Source organism: Neophocaena asiaeorientalis, unplaced genomic scaffold (assembly GCF_003031525.2).
Source record: "Neophocaena asiaeorientalis asiaeorientalis breed wild unplaced genomic scaffold, Neophocaena_asiaeorientalis_V1.1 scaffold855, whole genome shotgun sequence".
NCBI lineage: Eukaryota > Metazoa > Chordata > Mammalia > Artiodactyla > Phocoenidae > Neophocaena > Neophocaena asiaeorientalis.
The window spans coordinates 119,840-142,129 of NW_020171823.1; the positions used below are offsets into that span (position 1 = coordinate 119,840).

General features: G+C 35.0%; 1 protein-coding gene across 5 annotated transcripts in view; it reads left to right on the forward strand.

The window, feature by feature from the left end:
- Window positions 1–22,290, forward strand: part of LOC112396051 (probable ubiquitin carboxyl-terminal hydrolase FAF-X) — a 141,388-nt gene that overhangs the window by 35,483 nt on the left and 83,615 nt on the right. For 4 of the 5 annotated variants that reach the window (XR_003002495.1, XM_024739549.1, XM_024739568.1 and 1 more), the window contains exons 7-14: window positions 1,117–1,232; window positions 1,466–1,717; window positions 1,793–1,931; window positions 3,569–3,721; window positions 5,001–5,105; window positions 17,078–17,284; window positions 20,068–20,204; window positions 21,819–21,967. Coding sequence is in view for 4 of the 5 variants with exons in the window: in XM_024739549.1 (XP_024595317.1) it covers window positions 1,117–1,232; window positions 1,466–1,717; window positions 1,793–1,931; window positions 3,569–3,721; window positions 5,001–5,105; window positions 17,078–17,284; window positions 20,068–20,204; window positions 21,819–21,967 (1,258 nt within the window). In the remaining variant the exon portion in view is untranslated. The remainder of the gene's footprint in view (window positions 1–1,116; window positions 1,233–1,465; window positions 1,718–1,792; window positions 1,932–3,568; window positions 3,722–5,000; window positions 5,106–17,077; window positions 17,285–20,067; window positions 20,205–21,818; window positions 21,968–22,290) is intronic. The other variant, XM_024739559.1, reaches the window with a different exon arrangement.

Here is a 22,290-nt window from a genome sequence, read left to right on the forward strand (position 1 = left end):
CTGTCCCTGCTCCTTTCTGTCGCTTTCCCTATCCTGAGTTCCAAGCTCCTTTTGTTTGTCTGATCTGCAAGGTAGGCAATAGAAACAAATTTCTCAGGCAGCCCACAGTTTATTAATGTTGCAAATTCAGTCCTCTCTGCCCTTTCCAGTTTATTAAAAGGATTAAAGATTAGACCATTGCTTCCCTTAAACTATGTTGCTTTGGGGAAGGAGTAGGCATTTGTCAATAAAAACACAATGAAATTGCCTAACATTTGAATGTGACTTCTTCCTGATTGAGCATTTGCTTGGTTGCTCAAAAATTTGCACTGATTTTCAGAGCTCCTATAAAGTTATTTAACAAGAGCAATGCTTTCAAGCTTCCTATTCAGAAGTCTTCCTACTGTCACTCTTTATATTAACGCTTTAAAAAAGGGTTATGGTAGGAAATAAAACGGGAGGAAAATGCTATAGTGCATTTATTCAGGAAAAAAACTTGATTTACAGGAGGCTCATAATAGGTTACTATCAAAGCTAGAATTGAGATATACCAATGTAGTCTTCAGTTAGCATTTTACATGTGTTTTGAATACTTTTTTTCTGTTTGTAATTATTTTCTGTTTGTAGAAATTATTTCTGCCTCAGATTGTTAGTTAAAAGGCCTCTGTTCCTAATTTTTGTTTCTGTTAATTTTTTTTCCCGTAAAATTTGGCTTTTTAAAAGGTAAGATTTAAAGGTCTTTCTTGTGCACTTATGCTTACAGTATGATTTTTATATTTACATAATGTTTAAACTTATTTACATCTTTCTATAGCTGTGTTTTAGCTACGAAAAGTTAATTTCTGTTCACCAGACATATGGGATGTGAACAAATACCAGCCATGCCACTAGGAACTACTTCGTAAATTAAACCTGTGCTGCCTCTGGCTCAAGCAATACAGAGAACAGAATACAATAGGAAAAGTTCTAAGTCTCCATAAATATTTCTGTGACCATTTAATACAAATATTTTGTATTCTTTTAAAACACAGCTTTACATAATTATTTTATTGAATTTCTTATTTCAAACAAAGGTATTTCAAATAGTAGCTTTTTCCATTCTCAAAGGAAAAAATTAACTCATCAACTCTATTGCAGGGTTGGCTAGTGGATCTCATCAATAAATTTGGCACATTAAATGGGTTCCAGATTTTGCATGATCGTTTTACTAATGGATCAGCATTAAACGTTCAAATAATTGCAGCCCTTATTAAGTAAGTTAATTTTTAAAATTCATATTCATTGTACTGTAGAGATTTATTTTATGGCCTTGAAAATAATTGAATTTCAGTTTTCTATTCTGCTTTCTTCTCATTTTAAACTGTTAATTTTTTTTAAGTGTTGAAATTAGTTTGGGAGTTAAGTCTTGGTAAAAATACTGGATATACAAAATATACAATACAAAATATACAAAATACAAAAGTGTATTGCTTTTTCCTTATTTCAGACCATTTGGACAATGCTATGAGTTTCTCAGTCAACATACAGTGAAAAAGTACTTTATTCCAATTATAGAAATAGTTCCACAATTTTTAGAAAACTTAACTGATGAAGAACTGAAAAAAGAAGCAAAGAATGAAACCAAAAATGATGCCCTTTCAATGATTATTAAATCTCTGAAGAATTTAGCTTCAAGGATTCCAGGACAAGAAGAAACTGTAAAAAATTTAGAAATTTTTAGACTGAAAATGATACTCAGGTAAGAGATTTCCTTCTGTAAATAATTACTTGCTTGGTTTCTTGTAGTGATACTCAATCCAAATTTTTCTTACAGATTATTGCAGATTTCTTCTTTTAATGGAAAGATGAATGCACTGAATGAAATTAATAAGGTGATATCTAGTGTATCATACTATACTCATCGACATGGTCATCCTGAGGAGGAAGAGTGGCTGACAGCTGAGCGAATGGCAGTAAGCCCCTTTGCTTCTTTTAGGAATAAGAATCTGCTTAACGAAAACTAGTACCGGTTAATGTTAGAACAAAATCTAACTCTGATATTAGGAGATTGACTTAATTGTGAGCTATTAAATACTAAAACTTTCTTTATAACAGTAATTACAAATGATTGGTTATTTGGAAGTGATAGGCTAACGTATTGTGTCTTTGGTAAATTTATCATTATTAAATGTGGGTAGGTGTTCATGATGTAGTTAGTTTGGTGGTTTGGATAAATGAAATGGATAGAGGTGATCTTTAGAGGGGGTCCGTGATCTGGAATCTAGTTAATGAATTGGTGTGGTGATAAATTTGCGAATTCAGTTTAGAAGTTTTAAAATGGAGATTATACTTAAAGAATAAATCTTTACAGGTAATGTCATGAGTTTAATAACTTCATTTTTAGAACACCTGTTTCTATATCATTTTGACATTGATGTATGATAGATATTTTTGTATATTTTAGTATTGGAATGAATAGCATACAGTAAGTTATAGTAATAAGTTATTCATTAGTAATTTTTGAATGTATATTCTGTGCCAGCACTGGGGTTTATCTGTGAAGAATAATCTCTACCTTAAAGGAGTCTTCAGTTTAGTAGTATAAATGATCAAACTGTGATAAAAGGTTCTTTGAGGACATTTGGATGATACTGAGAAGTATTACAACCTAGAGCCAGGTTCAGATTCAGTGTTGGGGGTCAGCTCTCCTGTCTCCCATTTGCCTGCTTTGTGGAATGTTGAGGAGTGATTGCTCAAAATATTGTCCACTAGTCTTAAATTGTTCTCAGTCTTTTGACAGATGAAGAAAGTGTAAATTTGTAAGTTTAAATTTACATTGTAAATGTAGATTTACAATCTAAAGCTGATTGTAAATATAACATTGATTGCTCTCCACAGATAGTTTGAGAAGTGTTTTCTGTAGCATATTTAAGGGAACATTTCTGTATATGAAAAAGATTCCATGCATTTATTTATTGTACTATATAATGATTTTACATTAAAACAACAATAAGCACATTACATTAGTGGGTTATACTTTGTAAATTTATCACATCTGTGGGAGCATTTGTGTTTAAAACTGGATCCTATATAATGTAATGTTATACATTAAAACAACATGTAAACACATTATGTTAGTATGTTATAATTTGTGAACATAAGTGTGATTTGGGTTTTTGAATTCCTATTAATGTTATTTAGAAGTCTGAACGATGTTTTTAATTTATGATTTTTGCAGTTTTGCTGAGATATATGCTGACACAATAGCACTGTATAAGTTTAATGTGTACAGCATAATGACTTGTCTTACATGTGTTGTCAAATGATTATCAGAAGTTTAGTTGACATCCATTATCTAATAGATTTAAGAAAGAGTTTTTTTCCTTGTGATGAGACGGAAATCTAATGTCTTAGCTTTCAAATAAACTTTACAGTAGTGCTAACTCTAGTCATCATCATTGTTGTCCTTCCCATCCCTAGTAGTTACTTATCTAATGACTGGAAGTTTGTATATTTTAATCACTTTCATCCAATTCACCCTCCCTGTTTTGCTTTTTAAAAAACTTTTCTAACTTTCTGCTTTGAAACAAAATTTTCATATTATATTTAGGAATGGATACAGCAGAACAATATATTATCCATAGTCTTGCGAGATAGTCTTCATCAACCTCAGTATGTAGAGAAGCTAGAGAAAATTCTTCGTTTTGTGATTAAAGAAAAAGCTCTTACATTACAAGATCTTGATAATATCTGGGCAGCACAGGTAAGGAATTCAAGATGCCATTTTATTTTTATAAGCAAGATACTAAAAATTAAGTATCTTGTGGTAGTCATTGTGTAACGGTATGTGAGTTTCTTGATCTAAACAGAAATCCTGCCAAGAATATTTTTAAAATAAAAAACAAATTTCCCCCATCATGACACCCTTTGCTGAAGGGTGTAAATTATAAGTTTTATATATATATATATAAAATATATGGATTTTTAACAATTATATCTTTTTTCTCTGAGATTTGCAACAATTATAAATTGCATTTTTTTTCTATGAAATATGTAAAGAAACACATTACAAAAGTGGTATTACTATATTACTCACAAAAACTTATGATTAGGGACTTCCCTGGTGGTTCAGTGGTCAAGAATCTGCCTTACAATGCAGGGGATGCAGGTATGATCCCTGGTTAGGGAACAAGATCCCACATGCTGCGGGGCAGCGAAGCCTGCATGCTCAACTACTGAGCTCCCACGCCTCAACTGGAGAGCCCGCGTGCTGCAAACTGCAGAGCCCACGTGCTTGAGAACCCACATGCCACGACTACAGAGCTCACGTGCCCTGGAGCCTGCGTGCCACAACTAGACAAGATAAAACCTTCATGCCACAACTAGAGAGAAGCCCGTGCACTGCAACAAAAGATCCTGCATGTCTCAGTGAAGATCCTGTGTGCCTCAACTAAGACCCGACACAGCCAAAAATAAAATAAATAATTTTTTTAAAAAAAACCTTACAGTTATTACAGAACATTTAAACTTTTCATGAGGATAAGTAACATTTTGGTTTCAGAACTATTAATGTATAATTTAATTACCTTAAATGGCAGATGTTCTTCATGGGTCAGTTGGGAAGTAACATAAGTTCTGACTTACAAAGCTTTTTATTTTAAAGAGAAACCAACAAAATGCTCATTTGCTGTCATTGAGCACTTAAGCTTTTAGTATGGAAACAATCCACCATTTTGCCTTATTTTCTCTAAATTTTATTTTTAAAATTCTGTAATAAACTTTCATATGAATTTCTGAAGTGCATTACTACTTATATCAAGAATTGAATATCAAATGAGTACAAACAGCAGCTCTAAAGCATTTAAAGTATTAGGAATTTTGTTTATAACCACATTAAGCAGGTAGGAATATTGTACTAATTAATAGAGGTTGATACAGTACAGCTTATTTCCTGTTTTTATTCAAATTTAAGTATAGTATGACTTTTTTTGTTTTTATTTTTGTCCTAAATAAATATTATTTATTATTATTTTTTTCAACAGGCAGGGAAACATGAAGCCATTGTGAAGAATGTACATGACCTTCTGGCAAAGTTGGCCTGGGATTTTTCTCCTGAGCAACTTGATCATCTTTTCGATTGCTTTAAGGTAGTAGCTCAAATAGTAAAGCAGTACCGTTTCACTTTCAGTAGATTCAGTTAATTAGATATCTTTTGTGTTGGGCAAAATACTAACAAATTTCATTAAAAAATCTCTTAGAAATAAGAATTGGTTGTTATATAGAATCTCTTAGAAATAAGAATTGGTTGTTATATATTCCAGTCAGAATGTAACAGTTTTTATTATATTAATAATTTTCTTCACAAATACAGAATCAACTATTTTTCTTTCAGGTTAGTTTCCTCTGCCAATTTTTGATTTTGCTGTAGGTTAAGATAAATTGTAGAAATGCAGGGAAATGTTATCTGTTATAGTGGAAAGTGAGACATGATAACAAATGTGGAGACAAGACACTAAAACACAGTGGTTCCTTGGGTTGTGGTTCCTTGCACACAGGCAAATAGAAACGAGATTTAGCAGAAAGTTCAAGACTCTAATGTCATATCTGCCTTGGTATATTTGGGCAATTGAAAAGTTTCTCTGTAGTTGTTAAGGTTGATTGGAGAATTTGTGGATTAAGAGCTTAAAATCATATGTCATTGTTCATGAATGAATATTCCAGTAACCACAGTGCTTAGAATCACAAGATTTCTTATTTATAATAACTGTTGTATTGCTGATAGCAAGTTAAGTTGGTACAGCCACTTGAGAAAACAGTTTGGCATTATCTCTTAAAATGAAGGTTATTCATAAACAAGACCAAAAGGCAACCCTTCGAATGGGAGAAAATATTTGCAAATGAAGCAACTGACAAAGGATTCATCTCCAAAATTTACAAGCAGCTCAATAACAAAAAAACAACCCAGTCCAAAAATGGGCAGAAGACCTAAACAGACATTTCTCCAAAGAAGATATACAGATTGCCAGCAGACACGTGAAAGAATGCTCAACATCTAATTAATCATTAGAGAAATGCAGATCAAAACTACAATGAGGTATCATCTCACACCAGTCAGAATGGCCATCAAAAAAATCTAGAAACAGTGACACAGTGGTTGAGAGCCCGCCTGCCAATGCAGGGGACACAGGTTTGGCCCGTGAGCCAGGGAGCGGCTTGGCCCATGAGCCATGGCCGCTGAGCCTGCGTGTCCGGAGCCTGTGCTTCGCAACGGGAGAGGCCACAACAGTGAGAGGCCCGCGTACCGCAAAAAAAAAAAAAATCTAGAAACAATAAATGCTGGAGAGGGTGTGGAGAAAAGGGAACGCTCTTGCACTGTTGGTGGCAATGTAAATTGATACAGCCACTATGGAGAACAGTATGGAGGTTCCTTAAAAAACTACCCATAGAGCTACCATACGACCCAGCAGTCCCACTACTGGGCATGGACCCTGAGAAAACCATAATTTGAAAAGAGTCATGTACCAAAATGTTCATTGCAGCTCTGTTTACAAGAGCCAGGACAATAGCAGGACATGGAAGCAACCTAAGTATCCATCAACAGATGAATGGATAAAGAAGATGTGGCACATATATACAATGGAATATTACTCAGCCATAAAAAGAAATGAATTTGAGTTATTTGTAGTAAGGTGGCTGGATGTAGAGTCTGTCATACAGAGTGAAGTAAGTCAGAAAGAGGAAAAACGGATACTGTATGCTAACACACATATATGGAATCTAAGAAAAAAAAAGTCATGAAGAACCTAGGGGTGACATGGGAATAAAGACACAGACCTACTAGAGAATGGACTTGAGGTTGGGGAGGGGGAAGGGTAAGCTGTGACAGCGTGAGGGAGTGGCACGGACATATATACACTATCAAACGTAAAATAGACAGCTAGTGGGAAGCAGCCGCATAGCACAGGGAGATCAGCTCGGAGCTTTGTGACCACCTAGAGGGGTGGGATAAGGGAGGGTGGGAGGGAGGGAGACGCAAGAGGGAAGAGATATGGAAAAATATGTATATGTATAACTGATTCACTTTGTTACAAAGCATAAACTAACACACCATTGTAAAGCAATTATAGTCCAGTAAAGATGTAAAAAAAAAGTGAAGGTTTTTGTGTCCTATGACACAACTATTGTATTTCTGAATGAATACTTTGAGAAACTCATCATGTGTGTGACAGGATACATGTTCAGCAGTGTCTTTAGCAGAATTATTTGTATTAGCCCCAACTGGAAAGAACTCAAATGTCTATGAATAGTAAAAGTATAAGTAAAGTGTAATCTAATCCAGCAGTCTCCATTTTGGCACCAGGGACTGGTATTGTGGAAGACAGTTTTTCCACAGGGGAGGGGGAATGGTTCAGTTGGTAATGTGAGCTATGGGGAGCAGTAGATGAAGCTTCAGTCACTTGCCTGTCGCTCACCTCCTGTTGTGCAGCCTGGCTCGGGACCCCTGGTCTAATCTAATAGTGGAATGCTACATGACAGTGAAATTAATGCATTAGAATAACTGATCAAATGGGTGAATCTGCTAATATGGTGAATTTTTAAAATTTACTTAAACTTTTTTTAAAATTTTAATTAATTTATGGCTGTGTTGGGTCTTTGTTGCTGCAGTGTGGGCTTTCTCTAGTTGCGGTGAGCAAGGGCTACTCTTTGTTGTGATACACAGGCTTCTCATTGCAGTGGCTTCTCTTGTTGCGGAGCACGGGCTTTAGGTGCCTGGGCTTCAGTAGTTGTGGCACACGGGCTCTAGAGTGCAGGCTCAGTAGTTGTGGTGCACAGGCTAGTTCTCTGCGGCATTTGAGATCTTCCTGGACCAGGGCTCAAACCCATGTCCCATTCATTGGCAGGCGGATTCTTAACCACTGCGCCACCAGGGAAGTCCATGATGAATTCTTTTGTACGTATTATTTTAAATCCATTAAAGTATATCACAATTGGACAAGAAAATCAATATTGAGAAGTTGTGGATACTCTAAAACTTAATTTAAGAGAAAACTTCTGAAATGGTGATATATCAACAATACTAGCCATAATGGCAGAAGAATGGAATGGTGTCAGTTTCTCTTTTTAATTCAAAGATTCTCAAATGGTCTAACTATAATTGTAATAAAAATTCCATTATCTGTGCATTGCCCCTTTGGCTCATCAGATGTCTGTTATTCAATAAGAAGCACTATTTTGTGAGGGGCTGGTAAAGTGATGTTTTGTATAGTGTATTTCGTTGTGTCTTGAAAGATCTTACTAAAGGTGCCTTAAAGGAAGAATGAGTATAGGTCGGCTAACAGTTCTTTATAGTTTGTAACTAAATGATCCTGACTTGTCCTCAGTTACCTTTGGTTATGTTATTGCTCAAACACTAGTCTCTACCTATTTGAGTTCTTAGTAGTCTTTGTCTTCCAGTGTTTGTACTAATTTAGTCCTTTGCCAATGGAGTTGTCACTTTTTTCACAGTCTCATGAGTTTGAAATTCTTTCTCATTGTGGTGGTCTTCATGTTCTTAGTCATTAATGAGATTGAAAATGTTTTTACATTTTTTTTAACGGATTTTATCTCCTTTTTGGTGAACTGTATACTCATATTTCTCCTGTTTACTTTTCCTGTTTGTTTCCTTATTTCATTGATTCCTAAGGTTTTTTGTATCTCTGTTGCTCACTCCTTGTCCATGTTTTTAAAGTATTTCTCATAGTTTTATTAGCATTTTTCTGAATCAGTATCCAAACATATTATGAACTGTACGATTGGCTCGTATATCTTTCTTATTTTAGCCATCCTAGTGGAGTTGAAGTAGTATCTCATTGTGGTTTTGATTTTGCATTTGCTTAATGGCTAATGATGTTAAGTATCTTCTTACGTGTTTATTGGCCATTTGTGTTTTGTGTATCATCTTTGAAGAAATTCCCACTGATATGTACTCATTTGCCTCTATTTTTGATTTATAAGAATTCCCTATACAATGTGTACGCAAGTCTGTTAGTATTATTTGCAAATATTTTCTCCTCTGATGGTTTGTCACTCTCTTGGTGTCCTTTTTGTAACACAAAAGTTAATTTTTAAAAAAAATTCAGGTGAATTTCATATTACCTAGAATTAAATGTTTTAAATAACTATTTAAAAGTGTATGATTCAGTGAAATCATAGTACATTCACAGGGTTGTGCAACCACTGCCTTTGCAAGAATCCAAAACATTTTCCCCACTCCCCTTATTTCTCTTTCCACCCTTCCTCCCTGACCCTGAAAACCAGCAATCTGCTTTCCTTCTCTACAGATTTACCTATTCTGGATAAAAGTTTTAAATTTTGATGAGGTCCAGTTTATCTCCTTTTGGGACGGGAGGGGGACAAAATTGGGGGGTTCTTGTACTTTTGGTTTCATATTTAAGAAATTATTTCCTAATCTGGGGTCTCAAGGATTTTTTAAAAAATATTTTTAGCTTTTATATTTAGGCCTATAATCAGTTTTGAATAATTTTTTTGTATATGGTGTGAGGTAGAGTTCCTAGTTCATTTTTTTGCATGTGAATATTCAGTTGTTACATCAATGTTTGTTTAAAAAAAATTTTTTTAATGGAAATGTCCTGGCGTTTTTGTTTAAAATCAGTTGATCATAGGTGAAAGGGTTTATTTCTTGGCTTTGTGTTCTCTTCCTTTAGTGTGTATTTTGTTTTTTATTCCCGTACTGCATTGCTTTGATTGCTGTAGCTTTGTAGAAAAAATTTTAAGGTTGTTTTGGCTATTCTAGGTCTTTTGAAATGTTGAATGAATTTAGAATTAGCTTGTCAATGTCCGCAAAGAAGGAGGTTGTTGGGTAGCTGTAGCTTAGTTTGCATTATATTGCCATCGTAACAATATTAGCCTTCCAGTGCATGAATATGAAATATGTTTCCATTTATTTAAAGGTGGTTTTTCAGTTACTTAAGTCTTCTTTAGTTTCTTTCAGCAGTTTATTAAAAGTGTATTGAATTTTTTAACTAGAATGTGATTTAATTTTTGATGTTACTGTAAATGAGAGTTTTTCTTTATTTTGGGATTGTTCCTACCTAAAAACATACCTACTGTATAGAAAAATAATTGATATTTTGGGTTTTTTGGTTTTGTTTTTATAAATTTATTTATCTATTTATTTATGGCTGCGTTGGGTCTTCGTTGCTGAGCGTTGGCTTTCTCTAGTTACAGCGAACCGGGGCTGCTCTTCGTTGCGGTACATGGACTTCTCATTGTGGTGGCTTCTCTTGTTGCGGAGCATGGGCTCTAGGTGCACGGGCTTCAGTAGTTGTGACATGCGGGCTTCAGTAGTTGTGGCACACGGACTTAATTGCTCCCCGCGTGCGGATCTTCCCGGACCAGGGTTCGAACCAGTGTCCCTGCATTTTCGGGCAGATTCTTAACCACTGCACCACCAGGGAAGCCCCAACAATTGATACTTAAAATTTTTATTTTGCATGCTGTGACCCTGTTAAATTTATTACTTGAATGTTTTTAATGAATTCCATATCATTTCCCAAAAAGGATAGTTTTACTTCTTCCTTTCCAATCTGAATACCTTTTCCCTCCCCTCTTCCATAATTGTCCTACTCAAGGTAAAGCAGGGTGTTTAAACAGTTGGTGAAAGTAGGCGTTCCTGATCTTAGGTAGAAAGCTTTTAGTCTTTCACCATTAAAGATGTTGTTAGCTATGGGGTTTTTGTAGATGCAGTTTGTCAGAATGAGAAATTTCTGTCGTATTTCTAGTTTATTGAGTATTTTAATCGTGAAAGGGTTTTGGATTTTGTCAGTTGCCTTTTCTGTGTAAAGTGAGTTGTTGACTTTTTGTCATTTTTTTGTCCTGTATTAACACTGATTGGTATTTGTATGTCCAAATAATCTTGCACTCTGGAATAAATTCCACTTGCCATGATGTTACCTATGTTGCTAGATTTAATTTGTGAGTATTCTATTGAGGATATTTTTACACTTCTTACTGCTGAACTTTTTTTAATTTAGCTGTGATTTACATTGTCACCCACAATTAGGAGTAATCCATTTTCTCTATCTCATTGCCAGATTTGGATATAGTCACTATTTTATTTTTTTCTGATAGGTGTGCAGCAAAATCTTATGGTTTTAATTTATATTTCCTTAATGGCAAATACGTTGCATCTTTGATACACTGACATATGTATCTTTGTTGAAGTATTTGTTCATACCTTTTGCCTATTTTATATTTGGGTTGTTTGTTTTCTTTAGTTTACAGAGTTCTTTATGTGTTCAGCATTCTAGTTAATTTTTAGATATGTGCAAGTATTTTCTCCCAGTCTTAACTTGTGTTTTCATCCTCTTAGTAGGCCATTTTGCTAGCAAAGTTACTTGTTTTGATGAGGTCCTATCTTAATGGGTCATGCTTATGGTGTCGAGACCAAGGACTTGTTGCCTTGGTCCCAAGAATTTTTTGGGAAAAAAATCCCAGAGAATTTTTACTGCTTTGTGTTTTCTGAAATTTTTATAATTTTACAGTAAAGTCTGATTCATTTTAATCTAAGTTTCATTTAGATATGAGACTTAGATTGTGGGGATTTTGGTGGTTGTGTTTTTGTGTGTGTGTGTTTGTTTTGGTTTTGGTCTCCTATGTATTTTCAATTGTTCAAGTACCATTTGGTGAAAACCCATCTTCTTGCCTACATTAGGTTAAACCTACATAAGGTTTTGCACCTTTGTCAAGTGTCAGTCAGGTATATTTGTATCGATCTATTTCTAGGTTCTCTGTTCTGTTGCATTCATCTATCCCTTTTCAGTACTACGGTTTTGATTACTGTTTGCATATACGTTTTGAGGTCAGGCACATAGATTCCTCTCACTGTATTTGTCTTTTTTTCAAAATTGTTTATTCTAATTCCTTTGCATGTAATTTTTAGCATAATCTGGTCTAATACAGTGAAAAATCTTGCTGGGATTTTGACAGAAATGCATTAAACCTTTACATCAATTTGGGGATAATTAACATTTTTGCTGTCTTGAATCTCCCATTCCATGAACATCATATACCTCTTTGTTGATTTAGATCTTTGAGTTCTTATGCGTTGTGTAGTTTTTAGCTTATAAACCCTATAACAGTTTATTTTACACTTAGGTATTTAAATATATTTTCTGAAGTGACTGTAAATGTTACTGTATTTTCAGGGCTGATATCTGTAAGTTTATCACTACTATGTAGAAACTATTGAATTTTGTTATGTGTATTGATACCCTGTGATCTTAAATATAGGCATCTTTAAATTTTCCCCCCCTGAGTTCCATGAGATTTTTTTACATACAAAATCATATCATTTTCAAATAGGAAGAGTTTTTCTTCTTTCTTCCCAATCTTCCCATCCAAACCCAATCTAGATGTCTTTTCTTTTTCTTCCCCTACATTAGCTAGAATTTCTTATAAAACGTTGTTTTATTAAGATATTAGGGAGACAAAAACATTCATGTTTCACTATTAAGAGTAATGTTAAGTATGTTATTCACAGATGACCTTCCTCAGAGTTGAGAATTATCTACTCCATTTCTATTTTCTGAGAATTTTTGTCATAAATAGATGTTGAGTTTTGTCAGATTTTTTCCTACATTGATTGATGTGATTGTATCATTTTTCTTTTTTACTGTTAATGTAGTAGATTACAATAATTGTTTTTCACTTATTGAATCAGCCATCCATCCCTGCAGTAAACCACAGATGGTCATGTCCTATTACTCTTCGTATGTTGTTGAATTTCAGTTTCTAATATTTGTTGAGGAATTTAAAATCTATATTCATGAGGGATTGTTTGTGTCTGTGTATATCAAGGTATTAATTCTTTCATAGTGTAAATTGGAAAGTGTTTTCTCCTATTTTCTGGAAGAAATTATGAACAGTTGGTGGTACCTTAAGTGTTAGATAGAATTTTTCAATAAAACCATCTTGGTTTGGTGATTTTGTTTCTGGAAGTTTGTAAATTATGAATTTAATTTTCTTAATAGTTCTATTCAAATTATCTATTTTATGTTTTATGAGTTGTAGTAATGTGTTTTTTCGGTGGTGTAGTTCATTTCATATAAATTGTCAGATTTATGTGTTGAATTGTTTCTGTTATTCCCTACTATCCTTTGATGTCTGCAATGTCTGTAGTGATATCTTTGTTTATTCTTGATGTTGGTAATTTGTGTATGCTCAACTTTTTCCCTTTTTCACAATACTAGAAGTTTGTTAGATTATTGATTCTTTCAAACATCCAAATCTTTATTTCATTGCCTTTCTCTTTTGTTTTTCTGTTTACTCTTTGTTGGTTTTTGTTCTGTTCTTTGATATTTCATTCCTACTGCTTTTGCTTCAGGCTTTCTCTTGCTTTTTCCAGCTTTTTAAAATAGTTTAGATTATTTATTTAAGCATTTTCTCCTTTCTAATCTATGCTTTAGTGCTACTTATTTTCCTCCTACTGTTGCTTTCATAACTGCATATGTTAGGTAAATTTTGTGTATTGGATTTTCATTTACATTCAGTTGATCATGTTTTTTATCTCTATTAAGGTGTCTCTTCAACAACATAAAAACATGTTTGTTTCCAAGAACTAGGAGATTTTTCTGTCTTCTTGCTGTTACTGACTTATGGTTTTATTCCACTGTGATAGGAAACAGTCTGATTTCCATTCTATTAAACTTGTTGATTTTTTTTTTTTCATATACAGGAAATGGTTTGTCTTGGTATATTTTCTGTGAGTACTTTGAAAAGAAGGCCTGTTCTGCTGCATATGGGGGAAGTGTTATCTGTAAATGTCAGTTAAGTCCTGGTGGCTGACGTTCCTATTGAGTTCTGTATTTTGCTTATATTCTGTTTAGTTCTGTTAGTCGTTTAGAGAGGGTTGTTGATGTCTCTATTATGGACTTGCCTATTTCTTTGTGGAGTTCTCCTTTGTAATATATGTATTTTTGATGCATGCAAATTTAGTATTGCTATGTCTTGTTGATGGGCTTACTCTTTTTCAATGTATAATGTCCCATTCTCTCTCTGATAATGTATTGTACTTTGAAATCTATTTTATTTAATTCGGCCACTCCTGCCTTCCTTAAACGCTTGTGTATTTCTACATCCGTTTACTTTCAACGGGCTTTCATCTTTATACTTACAGTATAAAGAATCTCTGTTAATCTTTGCTTTGTATCTGGTATATTTAGACCTTTTATATTTAATGTGATTATTGATATATTAGAGTATAAGCTTGCTATTTTATTTTTGGGTTCTGTTTGTTCTCTCCTGTTTTTCTTTCTCTTTTCTTTTTTTCTCTTTATTTTCCAGCTGTCCTGGGAGTTATTTGTACACTTTTTAGGTTTCTTTTTTTTTTTTTTCTTTTTCTTTTCTCTTGCGTATTACAGTGTCTCTGTATGGCTGCTTTAACATCTGTTCTAAAATTTGTCATCTCAGTGTTGATGTCTTATTTTTTTTTTCTTCCAATTTAATAGGTTCTTGATTCTTGCTATGTTTGAGTAACTTTCAGCTGAAACCTAGGAGTTTTTATATTATAAGACCATGCTACTAACCTGTTTTTTAATCAAGATCTTTATTATTATTTTTGGCTGCATTGAGTCTTCATAGCTACACACAGGCTTTCTCTAGTTGAGGCAGGTGGGGGCTACTCTTTGTTGTGGTGCACGGGCTTCTCATTGTGGTGGCTTCTCTTGTTGAGCACAGGCTGTAGGTGCGCAGGCTGCAGTTGTGGCCTGCGGGCTCAGTAGTTGCAGCACGTGGGCTTAGCTACTCCTTGGCATGTGAGATCTTCCCAGACCAGGGCTCAAACCCATGCCCCTTGCACTGGCAGGCAGATTCTTAACCACTGTGCCAACAGGGAAGTCCTATGTAACCCTTTTTTTTTTTTATGGTACATGGGCCTCTCACTGTTGTGGCCTCTCCCATTGTGGAGCACAGGCTCCAGATGCACAGGCTCAGCGGCCGGGGCTTATGGGCCTAGCCACTCCGCGGCATGTGGGATCTTCCCAGACCATGGCACGAACCCGTGTCCCCTGCATTGGCAGGTGGACTCTCAACCACTGCACCACCAGGGAAGCCCTATTTAACCCTTTTTTAAAGCTGATTTTGTCTGGTGCCCATCAGGCAAGGGAGGGGAGGAATGCCCCTTTATTTTTATAACCAGACAGAGATTTAACTCTAGGTTCCCTTCTTGGCGTTCCTTATCTCCCAGGGTGGGACATTCCTTTCCACTGGTAGGTGTAAAGGAAATTCTGACACACTGTGTGTTCCATTCTGACACCATGGTTGGGGGTGACCTTATTAACTGCTGGGCAGTAGTAAAAGTCCTGACTCTACTAGGCCTTCTCTGGCACCATACGAGCAGGCACTCTTTGTTACTGTTGGACGGTAGAAATCCTAGCTCCCTACTTGGTCTTCTGTTATTTCACTCAACCAGGTGTTGAGATGCTTTGCTAAACAGCCTTATGTGATATGTATGTGCATTGGCCATAATTTTTTCTATGTTGTTTATTTAGAATAAGGCAGTTATTTTCTGAATGTTTTCTGTCATGCTATGTTGCCCCTTTTTTGACCCTTTGACTGTAGAGGTGGCTTTGGGGAATGACTTCCTTGTCTGCACTGATTTCCAAATTGCTGGCTTCTTAGCTTCTAGTCTGGGATATATGAAGAAAAAATCTGGGGAAGTCAGCTGCCTTGTTGTTCCTCAGGTTTTGACATTCTTAGCAGTTCTGCTTTCTTCTCTTCAATTTTCAGAGTTTCATGTATAACGTTTTTAGTTGTACTTAGTGGAATAAATAGTAGTAGTAAATCTATTCTATCTTCTCAAACGCAGGAACTATTTCTGTTTATTTTATTTATTTTTGGCTGCATTGGGTCTTCGTCACTGTATGCAGTCTGTCTCTAGTTGTGGTGAGCTGGGACTACTCTTCATTGCGGTGTGCAGGCTTCTCATTGCCATGGCTTCTCTTGTTGTGGAGCACGGGCTCTAGGCGCGCAGGCTTCAGTAGTTGTGGCTCACGGGCTCTAGAGCGCAGGCTCAGTAGTTGTAGCACATGGGCTTAGTTGCTCTGTGGCATGTGGGATCTTCCTGGACCAGGGCTCAAACCCATGTCTCCTGCATTGGCAGGCGGATTCTTAATCACTGGTACCACCAGGGAAGTCCAAAAGACATGTTTTTTCAGAAGTGGGATTCGAACCCATGCTTCCAGGGGAGACTGCAACTTGAACATAGTGCCTTAACACTGCTCGGCCATCCTGACCTGTGTTCTCTGCATTCTTTTTTTTTTTTTTTTAAATAAATTTATTTTATTTTATTTTTGGCTGCATTGGGTCTTCATTGCTGCTCGCATGCTTTCTCTAGTTGCAATGAGTGGGGGCTACACTTCATTGCGGTGCACTGGCTTCTCTTTGCAGTGGCTTCTCTTGTTGTGGAGCATAGACCCTAGGCTGTGGGCTTCGTTAGTTGTGGTGCGCAGGCTTATTTGCTCTGCAGCATGTGGGATCTTCCCAGGCCAGGGCTTGAACCTGTGTCCCCTGCACTGGCAGGCGGATTCTTAACCACTGCACCACCGTGGAAGCCCTGTTCTCTGCATTCTTACGGATACTTGCTATTTTCGTAGTAACCAGGCTGATGGGTGTGACGTGTTTTCTCATTGTAATTTTGATATGCGTTTCCCTAATCAGTGATGTTGAGCATCTTTTCATATGCTTATGGGCCATTTGAGTCTTCTTTGGAGAAATATCTGTTCAAGTCCTTTGCCCATTTTTGAATCAGGGTGTTGTTGAGTTTTAGAACTTCCTAATATAATTTGTATTGGGTATTTTCTCCATCTTTTTATTATGTAATATTAAAGTCAGCAGTGATGGAGTTAAAGTTGTAAATAGAGGTTTTCTTCTCCTGGTATTTAGATTAATCTTCCTTTTGAATACTATTAGTTTCCTCAAATGAGAAATGAATTACGCTTTTGGTATGCATGTGTGGGTGTGATGAATAGAGTTAGTTTATCCAAAGCCCTGTAATTAAAGTAGTGATGACCTAATACATGTATAAATTGTGATATTTACGTAATTTAAAATTTTTTCCTAGGCAAATTGGACAAATGCAAGTAAAAAGCAACGTGAAAAGCTACTTGAGCTGATACGACGTCTTGCAGAAGATGATAAAGACGGTGTGATGGCACACAAAGTATTGAACCTTCTTTGGAATCTGGCTCATAGTGATGATGTGCCTGTAGACATCATGGACCTAGCTCTCAGTGCCCACATAAAAATACTAGATTATAGTTGTTCCCAGGTATGGGAGTGCTGCTTTGCTCATTTTCTCTTTTTTCCCCACTATTAGGATGACTTTGTTAGAGGATAATCCCATTATTTAATCATTCCAGGTAATTTTTGAGGGATTGTCTTACTTTTGTCATATAAGCCTGGCTTCCTCCTCTTACATGTTTTTCAACAAGTTTTTGTGTCATACACTAAGCATCTTTACCACCCTGTGAGAGGGTTTGTACAGATAAAACAACTCATAATAATAATACTGTAGTTAAATATATGATGGTAAAATGGAATCGTCATTCATTAAAACCAATTATTACTTTGGAGGTAAGGGTAATTAAGTATTTTTGCTCAAAACATAATTAACAGAATTTTCTAAGTAGAGGTTTAGCAATTCACAACATCTCTGTTTAACTTGTGTCATTTATGTTTACTGATTTTAAGTATGCATTTTTATACTAATTTTACTTAGGTTTTTGGACCTGTTTCTGGATTTTTATCAGCAGTGATTTGCTATCCTTTTGATAGGTTGGCTGTATAAAGGTGTTATATTCCCTTAAAAAAAAAACTGAGCAGGGTATTTTTAGCTACCTCAGGGCAGGTGTTCTGCTTTCAGCTGGATTTGAATTTAATCAAGTTGAGCAAAGGTGATGCTGCCAGGTTGTGAAAATCATATAATTGTGAAGGTTTAGAAGTATTTTCTGACCTGATAGATTTTAAAAGTGTTGTCTTTTTTTTTTTTTTTAAGTGCTTTCTTTTGTATAGCTAAGTGAATATATTGAGAGAACATTCTTTACCTGGGTTACTTTCTGTTTTTTTTTTTTTGTTTTTTTGTTTTTGGCTACATTGGGTCTTCATTGCTATGCTCAGACTTTCTCTAGTTGTAGCAAGCAAGAAATACTCTGTTGCGGTGTGCAGGCTTTTCATTGCAGTGGCCTCTCGTTGCTGACCACGGGCTCTAGGCATGCAGGCTTCAGTAGTTGCAGCCCTCAGGTTCTAGGGTACGAGGGCTTCAGTGTTTGTGGCACTCGAGCTCAGTAGTTGTGGCTCACGGGCTATAGAGTGCAGGCTCAGTAGTTGTGGAACACAGGCTTAGTTACTCCATGGCATGTGGGATCTTCCCGGACCAGGGGTTGAACCCTTGTCCCTACATGGGCAGACGGATTCTTAACCACTGCGCCACCAGGGAAGTCCCAAGTGCATCTTGTTTTGATGAAATATTTCCTTAGCACTAAAGTATTGCATCTTCCTTTAATGTGTTATTTAGAAATTGCCTGCCATGGGGTCTTAAATATTGCTATGTTAATAGGTATTGGATTTCATGGAATTCTGTAAAAGCATTTTGCCTTTTTCAACTTCAGCCTTCATTTATTGTATTAAGGAAAACTATAATAAATGTTGCACTTTTTGCCCTCCAACCTAAAGTGCTTTTGGAGTCATGACATAATTAGTATTCACATGTAAAAAATTTTAAATCCTTAAATATGCACACAGAATTCAGTTCAGTAATTTCACTAGAAATTTTTTCCTAGGAAATACATGAAAACTGTGATATTTAGAGTTAAGATTTTTTTTTTAATTAATTAATTAATTTATTTATTTTTGGCTATGTTGTGTCTTCGTTTCTGCACGTGGGCTTTCTCTAGTTGCGGTGAGCGGGGGTCATTCTTCATTGCGGTGTGCAGGCCTCTCGCTGTCGCGGCCTCTCTTGTTGTGGAGCACAGGCTCAGTAGTTGTGGCTCACAGGCCCAGTTGCTCCGCGGCACGTGGGATCCTCCCAGACCAGGGCTCGAACCCGTGTCCCCTGCATTGGCAGGCAGATTCTCAACCACTGTGCCACCAGGGAAGCCCAAGACATTCATTATTTATACAGTAAACAATAGAAACCATGTAAATTGAGAATACAAGCCATAGCATATTGTACAGCTATTTAAAATGGCTATTGGTGTATATAGTTCATAGTATTCAATAAAAACACTTGAAGTATAGAGCCTCTTTCATTTCTAAAAAGAGATACGCATGTGCTTGCAAAAAGTATCTCCATGTGAGCTGTTAAACAACATTCCTTTTCTTCCCTAAATATGCCTATAGATAGAATCATTTCAATTAAAAATTAGTTAGGTATTCAAACTTATGATTATTAGTGATCTTAGATAAAAAAGACTAAATCAAGTAAATTATGTTAGATTTTTAGAAATAAACTTATTCTTACAACATTTTTAAACATTTTAAATTTTCCTTTAGGTGAAAACATGTGCCTGTTTTCTCTAACATTCTGTGTGTGTGTTGATTTGTTTTTATTCTTATTTTAATTTTTTAAAATTAAAAATAATTATACTGTTATTTTTTAATGGAGTGATGTTCCTTGATCTTTTTATAAAAATATGCTAATATCGCACCCACGTATAGTAATACTTGGGATTGTACATTTTCCTAACTTTTATAATATCAAGAACGTTATAAAACAGTTAAAAGCAATACCCACATTTAAGTGTGTTTTTTAAAAGTCAGATTTCCTGTGAATGTTCCTGAACATGGAATTTATACCATGTTGCAGATATATCTGAATCCATGGAACACTGACTTCATAGTAGTACTTTACATTTTGGAATTGAGGTGATAACATCAAGTGAAGAACATACTTAAAGCATTTTATTTCATTAAACTATTATAACTACATCGTAATTTTTATGAGGCTTAGCTTAAAAGCTTTTCTACTTTGTATTCTCACAAAGTAATTTGAAGGTAGAATGATACTGAACACCTGTCCTTATAACCATAATTTTGTGTGTGTGTATGTGTAAGGATCGAGACACACAAAAGATCCAGTGGATAGATCGCTTTATTGAAGAACTTCGCACAAATGACAAGTGGGTAATTCCTGCACTGAAACAAATAAGAGAAATTTGTAGTTTGTTTGGTGAAGCACCTCAAAATTTGAGGTAAGGCTCTTAATTCAGAAAATTTTCTGATTTTTATTTATATTATGTTGAAAACAGAATATCAGTAACTGCAAATTTTAAAGAGAGAAAGTAGAGGGGGAAAACAGGAAGCTTAATGAAATAAGAACTCTTTATTCTTCTTTATATTTAATGACACAGTTTAACATACCCAGTTTTATATAGCAGATAAGTATGAGTCAAGTTACTGCATTCCACACTTAGTTCAGAATTGTCTCAATTCCAGCAGATCTGCCAGACAGTATCATGTGGGTTGTGTTTATTTCACTCCTTATTTCATCTTTCCTTTTCTACCAGTTCCCTCTTTGTTGGCTTGATATTCATTCTAAGTTCCACATGATAGTATTTCTTACAGTCCTTAAATATATTCTTAACTGGTCTACTCTGACACATTTCTCAACAATTTTATTTTTTTAATTTTAAATTTCATACTAGGGAATAGTAATTTTCAAAGGTAAGACTAAATGTGATTTAAATTATGGAAGATGACAAGTCTTTGTTTAAAGACACTTTTTTACTCTTTATTTTAGCTATATTTTTCTTAAATAGTTAATTTCATGTTTGTACTTGATGCTAAACTATTACTGGTTATTAGAATAATTTATCCCTTTATATTCTTGCAGTATATTTTGAATTAATGACAGAAGAGAAGTAATAACATGTAGAAAGCTAAATGTAGTGCAAGAATATCCACAATGCAATTAGGATTCCTGGTAGTGAACCCCAGTTTTGTCTGACTAGCTGTAATCTTAAAATGCTTCTCTAACCTTTAAGAAATATTTTTCTTGTATGTAAGACAATTATGATTGCCAAAATCCTTTATAGCACTAAACTGATAAGATTATGCGTGTAAATAGAATTACTGTTTTAAAAGGATTACATAATGCTACTTTTAATGTTTTTCTCAAGTTGGATTTTTATTTTTTCCCCCTAGTGCTAGAAAAATTATATGAAATTAGGAAATTCTATGGCGATAAATACTGCAGGAAATGTTGAAATAGTCTAATAATAATATTTGTTTGTGAAGGACATATTTTTATTGTCTGATCTATGATACATGCCTTTTGCCTTTTATCAAACATACCCTTTTTCTGGTTGCTTATACATGAAATACTGTATATACTCTGTTGGCTGGTGATTTGATCACCAGTAGATTAATAATGATGTGACTATGATTGATTACACTGAAAATGACAAAACAGTATGGGAACTAGGTGTCTTTCTGGTGGTATCCATGGGCAAAACTGGCTACAAATTCAGTGTTCTAGAATGAACCTTTAATGGCTAATATCCTTGATAATGTAGATTAGCATATAACTGCACAACAGCTGTGCTTTGATATTAGTATCATGTAAGATTAGTATCATGGGTGAAATTGGAGAATACTGATAGACAGTTTTCAAGTAAAGTAAGAGTACTGGAATAAATATGTTGTGAGGCATCAGTTAATCTCAGATTTCTTGATATTTTGTTACTAAAAAGGAGAATATTTTATTACAAATGTCAAGTATTTTAACCTTTTATAAGTAGTAGCTAGAATTTAGTCTCTGTAAACTTAGTTTCAGCAGTGTTCATTTGCCTAATTATACTGTTAAGTTCTTCTCGTTTTAGTCAAACTCAGCGAAGTCTCCATGTATTTTATCGTCATGATTTAATCAATCAACTTCAGCACAGTCATGCCTTAGTTACTTTGGTAGCAGAAAACCTTGCAACTTATATGAATAGCATGCGACTTTATACTAGAGGTATGTATTAAAAGCTAAAATTAACTATTGGGAATCAACCTGGCCTTGTCTTTCCTGTATTTTGTTTTGTCCTCATGTTAATTACTGTAGAAATGAAAATATATTTATTTTTTAAAGGACTAAAAAATGGAAGTGAATTGGTTTTTATAAGGTACATTCAGTTATGGGTCCACTTGACCTCTCAAATCTTAAATGACCAAAAGTCTAGGCCAACTTTTCAAGACTGTTTACTAAGTGCTTGTTTCTCTCCCTGCTCATCTTTGTTAAACTGATTTCTTTCCTTCTGTATTTGGGAACTTTATCTTGTACCTACAGTTGGTTGT